The sequence below is a fragment of the Podarcis tiliguerta genome, assembly GCF_965153285.1.
Source record: "Podarcis tiliguerta genome assembly, chromosome: 2".
Classification (NCBI taxonomy): domain Eukaryota; kingdom Metazoa; phylum Chordata; class Lepidosauria; order Squamata; family Lacertidae; genus Podarcis; species Podarcis tiliguerta.
In genome coordinates this window covers 15,788,857-15,802,893 of record NC_139535.1, presented here as the reverse complement: position 1 = coordinate 15,802,893, position 14,037 = coordinate 15,788,857, and the positions used below count along the sequence as shown (strand labels likewise).

Sequence of the window (14,037 nt, the reverse complement as noted above, 5' to 3'; positions counted from 1 at the left end):
AATTGTAGTCCCAAAATATCTGGAGGCCCAAATTTGGCCGTGCCTGCGATCCATGGGTGTAGCCCCCCATCAAGTAAAACAATATAAATACTTAACTAACTGACCAATCACGTTGGTTCTGCCCCCCTAAGAAAAGTCCTGCCCCCCCCCAACCAAGTCCCCCACCCCAACAAAAGTCCTGGCTATGCCCATGCCTTAATCCACATGTTCTAAAACAATACATGAACGGAAGCATAGCCATCCTTTTAAAATTCACATGTCTTGAAATTTTGCAATGCAGTTTTTCAGCCATGTAATGTGTGCAAAAGTGCATATACTGGTGTAAGCTGTGCATAAAAATGCACATTTTAGTGAACATAACATACAGGTGTGCATTATATTAGGGGAAATTGCAGATACGTACATATTGGGCAAAACTGCATACAAGAATGTGTATAGGAAGAGAAAATTAGGAGAAATAAGGCATGCATCAGGTAACCAGCACTGAGTAACTCGTTGCCCAAGACCAGCTGCTTCCATCAGAAAGCAATACACCAATAGCATTTGATACCGTACAGCTGTGTCAATAAAAACAACCCCACCATTGTGCTGGAGAGGATGCAACAGTTTAAGAACAACATTTCACATGTGGCGGAAGTGTGGACATAATCTGGCAAAGGGTATTTACAGAAATAAATTAGAGCTCCTACTACAGTTCCCTCGATTCCTGGACTCAAGGGTTTACTCTTAAACCAGTTTAGGTCGGTAGGGTAGTTAGGAACAGATTGTCATTTTATCGGTCCATTGTACCACTTGCTGGACTGGAATGGGGTCACATAGTTTAAATTCAGAACTCTGCCTTGGGTCCATGCAATGGACATTCTTCTACCTGAAGGAGCATCTCCACCCCCATCATTCACTGAGGTCCAGCTCCGAGGGCCTTCTGGCGGTTCCCTCACTGTGAGAAGCCAAGTTACAGGGAACCAGGTAGAGGGTCTTCTCGGTAGTGGTGCTGCCCTGTGGAACGCCCTCCCATCAGATGTCAAGGAAATAAACAACTATCTCACGTTTAGAAGACATCTAAAGGCAGCCCTGTTTAGGGACGTTTTTTATGACTGATGTTTTAATGTATTTTTAATCTCTGTTGGAAGCCGCCTAGAGTAGCTGGGGAAACCTATCCTGATGGGCGGGGTAGAAATAATAATAATAATAATAATAATAATAATAATAATAATAATATGGCGCGGCTTTAGTAAATGACACCTTTAGTAAATGAACACACAAAGTCAAAAGTCCTTTAGTGAAACAGTAGGTATACATTCTGCTTATACCTAGGTATATATGTATTTTGTTTTTCTAGCTTGATCAAAATTATTTATTATTTCATAACAGCTAGATAGTTAAGAGCTTTGGCGGCTTCAGTGGTGGGCGCCTGGTGCTCCCCCCTGAATTCGGCTCCCAGGTGCCCCACACCACTTGCACCCCTGTATATATGTAAAAAAAAACAACCCAAATAACAAAGACACCACAGTCTCCACTGTGTCTCATTTTCAAAAGGAAACATGAACCCTGGGGCTTGGAACCCCTGCAATCTCCTGCCTCTTAGAGACTATGGTGGCATGAAACAATATGTTGATTAAATGGACATTTAGTCAAATAGATGAGCTCTTGCCTCCAAAGGGTATACCCATTTCTCGTGTGTGTGTGTGTGTGCGCGTGCAATAAACATGATGCAAAAGAAGATGATTTCATCCCCCACTCCCCTAGCCAAATGTAAAAAAGCATGAAACATGCATACCACATTTTATCTGCTAACAGAGTCCTTGCACTTCCAACAGCTGCATGGCAGGCAGAAATCCATCAGGTGCTGCTTCCCTAATCAGTGTGGCAAACTGTTTCTGCTTTCTGATCTCCCTGCACTCCTCCTCTGTGGTCTCTTCTATTTCTTTGGACTCCCTTGCTATTCAGCTGCATTTCCTTCCCCCACCAACGAGTTTTGTTAAGGTGAGACCAATTGGTCAATCTGTTTCCCTAAGCCCCACCCCCACCCCCACCCTCAGCTTCAGTTCACTACATTTCTGCATTGTTTGAATTCTTAAAAGTCCTCACAAAAATAAATCAACATTGTAGGGCACATTCTTTTTAATACACAAGATTTTTGTTCTGCCGAATGTGCACATTTTTGCAAGCAATTTCTCCTAAAATGTTGCATTTCCCCCAGTTATTTTCAGTAACATCTGCATCTGCATGCACACTAATATATGCATTTTAACATTTTTTTTGGGGGGGGGGGTGTTGGAGAACTGTGTTACAAAATTCAGAGAAGTGTGCATTTCAAAGGATAGCAAGGTTTCAGGAAGTGCACATTAAGAATCCCTTCCCTGTTCCTAGTGTCGTAACTCCTGCATCTACCATCAGAACCCAGAGGAAATGCAGAAAGGTTGTCCTTTAGAGTAATCTGAATGCTTGTTTTTGCTGGCAGGAGAGTTGTAAGTTATCAGAAGAACAGATTCCCGCGGACTATAGCAGGGTATCAATGTCAGCTAGGAACAGGTGGATCCCAACTTAAACTTAAGGTGCCAAGCAGCTCCAAAATGTGCTACACCAGTTTTTCACAAGCACGCAAAATTTGCTCGTTCTCTTTCTCATTTTAAGTACACCGAGTTTCGTACTAAAGTAACGGTGAGCCTCAATCTCTGTTGTAGCCACATTGCAAATAACACATTCGAAACAATGTCCTCCTGGGAATGCAGAGATATCAGTGGCAGCACTGGGGACAGAATCCACAAATCTTGGTCCTGGGTTTCCGATTGTCTTTGTTTGTTTCTTCTCATTCTACCTGGTGCGTTTGTTCCTCAGGAACCACGTAGATTTTGCGGTTATATCGGGAACACTGCTGGGGCTGCTGCATGCGTCGGCCCTGAAAGAAGCAGTAGAGCTGGAAAGCAAAATCATGGGGAGAAGCTATTAGCACTGATATGGTAGCACATAGAATCATAGAATCATAGAGTTGGAAGAGACCACAAGGGCCATTGAGTCCAACCCCCTGGGTGGGGAAGCTGTGTCCCTCTTAATGTTTGTGGACCACAACTCCCATCATCCCCCACCAGAGGCCATGTTTGCTAGGGATGATGGGGGCTGGAACCTTAGCCACATTAGAAAGCCACAGATTCCCTATCCCAGTGTTAGCAGCACTTCCTTTTGTCCTGCAACAGTGAGTCAGGATTGGTAGTGTGTTTCGATGAGTGTTGGTCAAGAAAGATGAGCTGGAGATCTGCCCGGGGCTATGGCGGGAAGAAGAAGAAGAAGAAGAAGAGTTTGGATTTGATATCCCGCCTTTCACTCCCTTTAAGGAGTCTCAAAGCGGCTAACATTCTCCTTTCCCTTCCTCCCCCACAACAAACACTCTGTGAGGTGAGTGGGGCTGAGAGACTTCAAAGAAGCGTGACTGGCCCAAGGTCACCCAGCAGCTGCATGTGGAGGAGCGGAGACACGAACCCGGTTCCCCAGATTACGAGTCCATCGCTCTTAACCACTACACCACACTGGCTCTCCATAGCGGGACACCATTTTGTTTGACTCTGACAAACAAGATGGCAGGTGACACAGTGAAAAGCACAGCCCTTCAGAGCAGAGAAAAGTGGAAGCAGAGAGCTGTATATGTTGGATTATAACAGGAAGAATGAAGAAACAAAGGGGAAATAAACACATCACGCAGAAATTTACAGGACAGAAACTCCTCTTGCAGAAATAAAATTTATTAAATATGCAGTTACGAATGAAAGTCATGAAACCAGTGGCCGTTAAATAAAGGATCAAGATCAGAACTGTTGTAACTGGAATAATCAAGATTATGGAAGCAGAAAGAAATAAGGACTTTGTACCCTGAAATCCAGCACACGGGAAGTCACCCAAAATTGTTTAATTTGGTATTTAAATAATTGTTTTTTTTAATTGTATTGTACTTTGGTATTATGATAATGTGGCTCTTATGGATTATTGTAATTAAAAATTAATAAAAATTATTATACAAAAAGAAAAGAAAAAAAGATTGGTAGTGTGTGCGTAGTATCTCTTACCATCAGTGGGATACCAGTCATCAGGAACACGGTCACTATGGTGCCTAAACAGATGAGGAAGATGGCCCAGCCCTGCAAACATGCAGGCTCTGATGGTGTAGAATCTGTGGAGAACAAGAGATGCAATGAAACATGACATGTATTCTGGGGATGGGGAAATGTTTGGCCTTCTCCATGTTGCCGGACTCCATCTCCCATCAGCCCCAGCTGGCTTGGCCAATGTTCAGGGACACTGGGAGTGGTAGTCCAATAACAGGCCAAAGGTTCTCCACCTCAGATTTAATCATTTGCTCTTGCGTTTGTTTCTAAAATCTGTATCCTATCTTTGCTTTCCATGGGAAACCAGGGTGGCCAAATGCAAAAGTATAACTGCAGTTAGTTATTAATACTGATTTATTTTATTTAATTGGGGGGTAACTATGTTTATCTTACGCTTCCACAGAACCACTCAGTACTCTTAAAGTGTGAGTGTGACATTATTATTATTATTATTATTATTATTATTATTATTATTATTATTTACCCTGCCTAAAATCCCAAGGTAGGTTAGGTCAGATAAAACACAATATTAAAAACAGTTTAAAAGAACTTTCACAAAAATCGGATGCATCTTCAGTGACAAAAGAAAGGGTAAGCAGGTGTGTGAACTAAACATAATAATTTGACCATATTGAAAGCATCCTCATGGTCAAAAATATATGAGTGATCTTGGCTCCCCACCCACACCAAGATTACACATTGTGCCCCCTCTTCATTTCTATGCCTGCAAATCGCATGAAGAATTTTAGAAGATTATTTCCACTCTGATTTCATCCTTCAGATTGTGCCTATTATCATGGAGGCAGCAGTGCAGACTCCTTACGGCTTTGCTCACAAGGATCATAGTAATAATAATAATAATAATAATAATAATAATAATAATAATAATTTATTATTTGTACCCCGCCCATCTGGCTGGGTTTCCCCAGCCACTCTGGGCGGCTTCCAACAAAGATGAAAAATACACTAAAATGTCACTGAACAGGGCTGCCTTCAGATGTCTTCTGAATGTCAGGTAGTTGTTTATCGCTTTGACATCTGGTGGGAGGGCGTTCCACAGGGTGGGCGCCACTACCGAGAAGGCCCTCTGCCTGGTTCCCTGTAACTTGGCCTCTCGCAGTGAGGGAACCGCCAGAAGGCCCTTGGAGCTGAACCTCAGTGTCCGGGCAGAACGATGGGGGTGGAGACGCTCCTTCAGATATACTGGACCGAGGCCGTTTAGGGCTTTAAAGATCAGACCAACACTTTGAATTGTGCTCAGAAACATAGGAACGTTCAAGCCCACTCATCATAACAAGGTGATGATCCAGCGAGTGAGTGCAGGCAGGGGTGAGCGGGCAGGATAAATCCATCGGACCATTCAAATTAGATAGCTACATTTCAGGTTTCATGGCACGACTACCATATTAACCATTCGAAAGAAAAACAACCCCTTTAAGGGCAATGAGGGAGTTCTTTGCACCACTCCTGTCAAAGCCCTGCATGATTTTAGAATGTTTCTGACTCTCTCCAGTCTGGTGACTTACCAGTAGTATTGGCTGAGGGGTACGTAAGGAGTGCATGAGTAGTATTGGAGACACTTTCTGTGGTATTCTGCGCAGCTGCTGAGGTGATGGGGAAGCCATTCGTTGTGTAGGATGTAGTTTTATGGATGGGCTGAAGAGTTGTGGAAGCTGCAGGAGCGGCTGTGGATGTTGGAAGCACAACAATTTCAGGAGAAATGCTGTTGTTGGGATGTGTGGTTGTGTGATGGTTTTGAGAATCTGGAAGCAAATGACAGCAGGCAGAGGTGATAGAAAAGTCAAGCATTTGCATTGGGGAGGGGTTATGCTTTTACTTTAGTTTGCAGATACAGTGGTACCTTGGTTCTCAAACGTAATCCGTTCTGGAAGTCTGTTCCAAAACCAAAGTGTTCCAAAACCAAGATGCGCTTTCCCATTGAAAGGAATGCAAAATGGATTAATCCATTCCAGACTTTTAAAAACAACCCCTAAAACAGCAATTTAACATGGATTTTACTATCTAACAAGACCATTGATCCACAAAATGAAAACAATAAACAATGTACTGCAGTCACACAATCAATCAGTAGCTGAACTGGGTGCTACACAGTCACAAAAACAAAACAAAAAGAGCCACAAAAACACAAAATAAATAGCAAAACAGACAGACCTCAGCGTAACACTCAAAATGGGAGTGTAGCACTCAAAACAGAAGTGTAACACTCAAAACGGAAGCGTAACACTCAAAACAGAGCATGTTCGGCTTCTGAAAAAAGTTTGCAAACCGGAACACTTACTTCCGGGTTTGCAGTGTTTGGGTTCAAAGTTGTTTGAGTACCAAGGTGTTTGGGAACCAAGGTACCACTGTACCTAACATTTCCATAGCAACTTTTCATTGTGTTCACTTAAAAACAAATGTGTGACACAGCTTCACTACATTGTGAAATTGAAACACAGGTTAGCTACCTTACTTTGCAATTGACATATGGTAACTTCTTCTAGTCCTGGATGGTTGTCAGGAGATGAGTAGCATTTAAGGATACTGCTGTCAGCTGGCTGTCATATTTTTATATTTATCCAATCGGTGCCCAAATGGACCTACCTGATTCATTATTAGTTCATAAGATAAATTGAAGAAGGCACTTGCTTTTTCACACGTCAGTTTGAAAGCTGTAAAAAAATGTTCACACTTGCCAAGCTGCTGTTTTCATTTTTTTTTTCATTATTTGTAGATAAATTATTACCATCATTTCTTTCATTACTGTATTTTGATCTATTTCACCTTACCCCCAAGGAGATCAGAACGCTGTAACTTGAGATGTCCTATTTTCCCCTCACAACGACCCCTCTTCAGTGGAACAGGATTAGAAATAGCGAGTGGCCACTGGCGGTTGCTTTGGGAACTGTTCTGTAGGCACCAAGGGTGCTTGAAATAAGATTTATCCCAGAATCTGGAGTAAACCTCATTTCAAGTTCTTTGAGTTTCTTCTTCTTCTTTTCTCTCCTGCAAATGCCACTGCCTTCTTTACCCACCACCAATTTAGCAATACCAAACAATCAACGTAGCTCCCAAGCTCACAACTTTTCTTCAGAACATGTAGTACCTTCATGGACCTTTTAAAAAAAGAAAACGGAACCCTGTTTTGTCAAACTAAATCAGAATGGAACAACAAGATGGTCCCTCAAATACTCACAAGATTCCATTTCAAAATGGCCGCACCAAATGGCACGTGAAGAACCTCACCTGCTGCTGTACACAGAAGCAGGACCACAGATGTAAAGAGGATCCTTTTCACGTCCTTGGGATTCATCCTTTTCTCTTCCATGGGAGCACAATGGTGCACAGAAGTAAATCTTAAATGCTGTAGTGTATTCCTGGCTTCTCTCCCATAACTCTTGTTAACTCCTTTATATATGCTATCGCAACAGCGAGAGCTCTCCCCTAATTTGGCAACACCTCTACATAGGCAGAAATGTTCCAAAACATGACAGTTGTCATATTTTGCGTTCAGGAAGATAAGATGTGCATGTGTATCTTTTGTGTCACCGAATGTAACAAATTTTTAAAAATACAAAAAAACTTAAAAGGGTGTGAAGCGTGATCATAAACCCAGTTATTTGTTTGTGTCAGATAAGAATTTCTTCAAGGCAGTGGAGAAGTAGGGATGGGACAGATTAAAAATGTTGCCTAGGATCATGCAATCGCTGAACAGCATAAACCCCATGTGTTTAATTATACCAAGACAAAAAAATTAATGTTTGTATCCATGTGATTAATTGATGTGCTGGAAGGGAGCCCAAGCTGAACTTGGCCATGGGTGTTTCTGCAGATGACAAATCGTGTTCCTGAGGTGTCCTGTTATTATTTTTCTGTATATAGTCACTGTCTTTATAATAACTCGCCACTACCTTGTTACCTGTTCCTCTGAGAATGACGAGAACAATCTGGGCAGGGAACTCCATCTCCAGCGAGGCCTCAGCTGAGCCTCAGTGTACAGCTTTTTAAGAAATCAATGCAAACTATAAACCCAGTTCAATGTAGGCACCACATCTTGCCATGGAATGTCCCCCACAGGACGCCAGAGTCACTGGCATGAGACAGAGATGGAGGGCAGGTTAGAGATATGGGAGGCAAGCCTGGGCTTTGCATTCCCTGCAAGGACCTCTCCTGAAGGACCGCCCCTGCATTGGTGTGATATGGGGAGAGAAAACAGGCTTTTCTTCATCTCTGTGGAAATCTTCATGCGTGGGTACTATACCAATGCTTGACTGGATTGAGCCTTTCACTGTTTTATTCTTGTTGAAAGCTTGCAACTAGAGTTGCCATGATGATGATGATGATGATTCACCCCCCAACATATCCCCAGGTGAAAATGGAGACATTTCTCACTTCCCCCCAACTGAGCCTCCTTGATCCCCCCAAGAAGAAGGGTGACTGTCATCAGCACTACACCATTGAGACAAACTCTTCATCATCCTGAGAAAACCCCTTAATCCTGATTTTATTTTATTCTTCAATAGCTTGACAAAAAGAAAAAACACACACTAATAAATAAATTTTAGAAAGTCTGCAAGATTTGATGTGGACACACAAAGTGGTTTTTTTTAATTAAAAAATAAAATAAAGACTCTGCTACTCTGCTCTCCCTTCCTTCTACCCAAGATGGCCCTGCCCTCTGCCTGCCCCTCAGAGCTGGCACATCAACTGTCTCAGACTCTTCTCCTCCTCACCTGCTCTCCAGCAGCCACTATGAGCTGCCTAAGGGAGGAGACCATCAGTGGAAGACATGGAGACGCCATGGAGAGGCAATGGGATGCTCCCTTGGAGCCAGCACTGCTGCCACCGCCATCATTTGGGACAAGCACCATTTCCAAGCACAATTCAAAGTGTTGGTGTTGACCTTTAAAGCCCTAAACGGCCTCGGTCCAGTATATCTGAAGGAGCGTCTCCCCCCCCCATTGTTCTGCCCGGACACTGAGGTCCAGCTCCGAGGGCCTTCTGGCAGTTCCCTCACTGCGAGAGGCCAAGTTACAGGGAACCAGGCAGAGGGCCTTCTCGGTAGTGGTGCCCGCCCTCCCATCAGATGTCAAAGCGATAAACAACTACCTGACATTCAGAAGACATCTGAAGGCAGCCCTGTTCAGGGAAGTTTTTAATATGTGACATTTTAGTGTATTTTTCATCTTTGTTGGAAGCCGCCCAGAGTGGCTGGGGAAAACCAGCCAGATGGGTGGGGTACAAATAATAAATTATTATTATTATTACTATTATTATTATTATTATTACTACTACTACTACTACTACTATGATCCTTGTGAGCGAAGCCGTGAGGAGTCTGCACTGCCGCCTTCATGATAATAGGCACAATCTCAAGGGAAAAAAAACAGTATTATTACTATGATCCTTGTGAGCCTCGGACCAATATACCTGAAGGAGCATCTCCACCCCCATCGTTCTGCCCGGTCCAGCGCCGAGGGCCTTCCCTCACTGCGAGAAGCAAAGCTACAGGCAACCAGGCAGAGGGCCTTCTTGGTAGTGGCGTCCGCCCTGTGGAACGCCCTCCCATCACATGTCAATGCAATAAACAACTACCTGACATTTAGAAGACATCTGAAAGCAGCCCTGTTCAGGGAAGTTTTTAATGCGTGACATTTTAGTGTATTTTTCATCTTTGTTGGAAGCCGCCCAGAGTGGCTGGGAAAACTCAGCCAGATGGGCAGGGTACAAAAAAATTATTATTATTATTATTATTATTATTATTATTACTACTACTACTATTATCCTTCTCCCTGAGCTTGGCACTTGCAGGGAAAATCAGGACATTCAGGGATCAAATCAGAAGGCGGGATGGATTTTGTAATTCTGGGACTGTCCCTGGAAAATTGGGACACTTAGGGGGGCATGTTATTGCCTCAGACAATCTTTGCGCAATTATGGAAATTCAACCTGAGGTGAACCATTTTGAGAAATTTTGCAGGGACTCGAGTGAGTTTTGATAAGCCTAGTTTGGGGGCTGCTGACTGACCACGATGTTCTGTTACAGAGATTTCTAGTTCTAGCCCAAAATGGTTGGTTAATGTATCTCAGTAGGAACTACTAGTTAGGAGCAGGGCCAGAGCTGCCGTTAGGCAGAGTGAGGCAGCTGCCTCAGGTGCCAGATGCTGGTGTAAGTGTGGAGAAGAGTCAACGTCTATTACTGGCCGAATAATCCACTACTCAAGGAAAATAAGCCCTTCAAATTGTGGTGTGACTTGACCTTACAGATCACAGGCCTTATAAATATTATTATTTGAATAATAAATGCCAACTCTTGTGAAGGTGTCATCCGGTCACACAGTCTTTTACGTGACCCACTCGCTGCCCATGTTGTCAGAACAAGCATTATATGCGGTGAGACCTCATCTTAAAGTGAAAACACGGGTTTTCTTTGAAGGAAATCTCATGGTTATTGGGAGACCACATTGATGATAAGCTTTGAGGTAATAGTCTCCTTCCCCATGGCACACATGCTCACACACACCCATTACAAACTCATGTGGGTTACAGGAAGATTATCAGAGAATCCTGACAGAAACGGAAATGGTCAATACTCACTTATGTTCATAATGTCTGGAACATAAATAAATCCTGCAAATATGTTTGTCATTCACTGTTGTTGCTGCAAATGGTATGCCATTGATTACATCACTGAATTCACCCAGAGATCATCATCATCATCATCATCATTATCCTTCTTGCCTGATCTTAACATGGATTCTAGCCGAATGTCTTGGATTATAAATCAAAGGAACTTTAAAAAAAAATATTATTTAATCATTTTTTTCAATACAAACAACAACCGCAAAAGACACATACAACAAAAACCATAATAAAACTAATAACACAATTTGACAATTCAGATTTGAATACTGATATACCTATGACTACACCTTTTTAACAATATATCCCCACCTCTCCTCCCCCTACTTCCCACCACTGTCCGCCTTATCACTTAAATATTCCTTCCAAGTAAATCAAAGGAACTTATTCTTCAGACTCGTTCGAAATAGTTGCTGTCTTAAAAAAACAACAACAGTAAAGCTTGCTGGGATGATTGATGTGAATTTTTACCCATTTTAGTATTTTAACTTTGTGTTTGTTTTAACCTACTGTTTGGGGGATGGGTTGGTTTTCTTGTGTTATCTTTCTGTAAGCCACTTTGAGGTTTTGTTTTGTTTTGTATTTTTACAAACAAGCGGTGAATAAATTTTATGAAATAAATAAAGAATTTCGCCTGCTATATTTCTGTGTCAGGAGCAGTGCATTATTATTTTTTAAGATAACACTGCTTTGGAATTTTGCACATAGCATCCCCAAGTGAGTTATTTCCACCTGTTGCAGCAGCTCTGGCCTCAGTTGAGCTATTGTAACCACACTGAGACTGTGAAACCCCTCCCGTCCACGCAAACCTTCTTACCTGACTGACAGAAAAGGGAAGGACAATCTTGTCTGTTTGCAGATTATTACTCACATTAAACCTCCACGTTCTAATTACAGTTTACCTGTACTTCCATAGGAAATATCAAGCATTCAGTGGGTTTGTGTCGAGCCAAAGGAGGTGCAACAAAAATGGCCCAGCCGCCTTCTAAAGCCTTTCCTAGTATTTTGGGGCTGATAAAACACAACTTAGACCATGAATCATTAACAAAAAATACCTTAACCGTGAGTGTCTTTGTCTGGAACAATTCCACAATCAGGCAGTTAATAATCTTTCAGCAGCAGGGCTCCCTTTTGGGCAACATATAATTTCATATTCTGAAATTATTAAGGTACAAACCCAAGTATTCCAATCCAACCAGCTCATCTGGCCCAATGTTTTGGAATGCCTAGCCCGTGTCCTAAATCAACCCCTTCTCTCTCTCTCTCTCTGTTGGCATTTCCCTCTTGGTCTTCATCCCTTAAACCTTCATCTCTGCAGCTCTCTTCATCCCACTGATTTCAGGAGTCCAGCGCTCCAGCCCTCTGTCCCTTGTTTTATTAGTACTTGGAGGTAGGGAAATTCTGCCTGTAGTCCATAGAAAGCTCTTGGGACTTTTTATTATTATTATAGGGCAGTCTATAAATGGTGTAGAGATAAATTTAAAAACAGGGTGGAATCCAATTGGTGGACTCTCTCAATGAAGGGCTTTTGAGCCCGTGGGTGCCTGACCGTTGGTTGTGCTGCTTGGGGCCAATGGGAGTTGGGGGGTCTTGGAGAGTCAGAGGTTTCTCACTCCTGTTCTGTGCCGTGGCCCAGGCATGACTGATGAGCATGATGATCTTCACATATGATAAATCTCACTATTCAGCTTGCAAAGTACATCCCCTCTGGTGACACCTCTGGTGCGGGATTTGTGTTTGTGCAGGTAACGAAGTCCTGTAATCAAATAATTACTGTGCAAATATCTTCATGTAACTTTGTGTGTGTGTGTGTGTGTGTGTGTGTGTGTGTGACCGGAGTAGAATTCATATATCGAACAGATGGAAAGCTCTTCAATCTGAGCAGGCTGAAAGCAAAGAGTAAGGTTACCGTAACTTCCGACATAGAGCTTCAGTATGCTGATGACAACATAGTGTGTGCATGCTCAGAGGATGACCTCCAAACCATCCTAAATGTCTTTGCAGAAGCTTACAAAAAGCTTGGCCTATCAAACATCCAAAAAACCAAAGTGCTGCACCAACAAGTACAAAATAACCCCTCTGCAGCACCACAAATCCAACTCAAAGGTGTAACGTTGGAAAATGTTGATTACTTCTCCTTCCAAGGCAGTTATCTTTCCACAAGAGTCAACACTGATGCCAAAATCCAGCATCACCTGAGCTCTGCAAGTGCGGCTTTCTCCCAACTGAAGTGCAGAGTGTTTGAGGACCGGGACATTCGCAGGGAAACCAAAATGCTTGTTTACAAAGCTATTGTACTACCAACCTTACTGTATGCTTGTGAAACATGGACCACTTATAAACGCCATCTCCAGCTCCTTGAAAGATTTCATCAGTGGTGTCTCTGAAAAATCTTACGCATCACTTAGGAAGACAGGCGAACTAATATCAGTATACTGGATGAAGCAAAGATCACCAGTGTCGAAGCAATGATTCTTCAACATCCACTTCATTGGACTGGTCATGTTGTGCGGATGCCTGATGATTGTCTTCCAAAGCAACTACTCTATTCCAAACTTCCAGGTCCTCCAGATATGTATACGTGTCCCTTCTGCTTTACCGCACCTCCAACGTAGGTTTGCTTTTGTTTTATACATTTTAGCTATTTTGGCAGGTGTTAAGTACCATCTATAAAACATCTTGATTAAATTTTCCCTTAGTATATGTTTTAAACAACAGCCAGAGGGGCTGCCCAGTCCAGATGAGGACCACAGCACGGGGAGGGGAACACAACCCTGGCCCTCTTGCTGTGGTCCTCATGAACACAATCCTGCCCCAAACTGGGGGTGGGAAGCAGCTTTCCTCCCAGGGCAAATAATAGATGCACAGAAAAATAATTTTAAAATCCCATTTTATTATTATGCTATTAGCTAGCTGCTTTTTCTTTCTCTGAAAGAAAAAAGAAACTTGCACGTGCAATGTGGGAAATCCAACGGTCTTGGAAGCAAGGGGATCTCTTTCTTTTTAACGAAAGGAGAGGCCTTTTGTGTTAGCCGAGTTTCCTCCTCAAGGCTCATTCTCAGCAGATGTTTGGTTCTTCTCATACAGTTGGGAAGGTCATCGTGGCGATGTGGAACACAGCTGCTGCATAAAGTCATTGCTTTAGAGAGAATTAGGGCTCTTTGGTGCTGCCTTAGATGAGAAAGCCAAGTCTTTTTTCATATGAAAGCTGCTGTTTTTGTTTTTGTTTTGCTTTTTTTTGCTTTTGCTTTTTAAGCTGGCCTCTTCTCTCCCTCCTCCTCCTCCCCTACAGAGATGA

General features: G+C 42.7%; 1 protein-coding gene across 1 annotated transcript; it reads right to left on the bottom strand.

Moving 5' to 3' along the window:
* Nucleotides 1-2,513: 2,513 nt before the first annotated feature.
* On the bottom strand, nt 2,514-7,459 carry LOC310670936 (uncharacterized protein). Its single transcript, XM_083426816.1, has 4 exons — nt 7,344-7,459; nt 5,624-5,860; nt 4,059-4,162; nt 2,514-2,917 (listed from the first exon to the last, which is right to left on the bottom strand). Exons 1-4 carry the CDS (start codon nt 7,423-7,425, stop codon nt 2,810-2,812), a joined length of 531 nt encoding a protein of 176 aa, XP_083282942.1. The 5' UTR covers nt 7,426-7,459; the 3' UTR covers nt 2,514-2,809.
* Between the last annotated feature and the right edge of the window lie 6,578 nt (nt 7,460-14,037).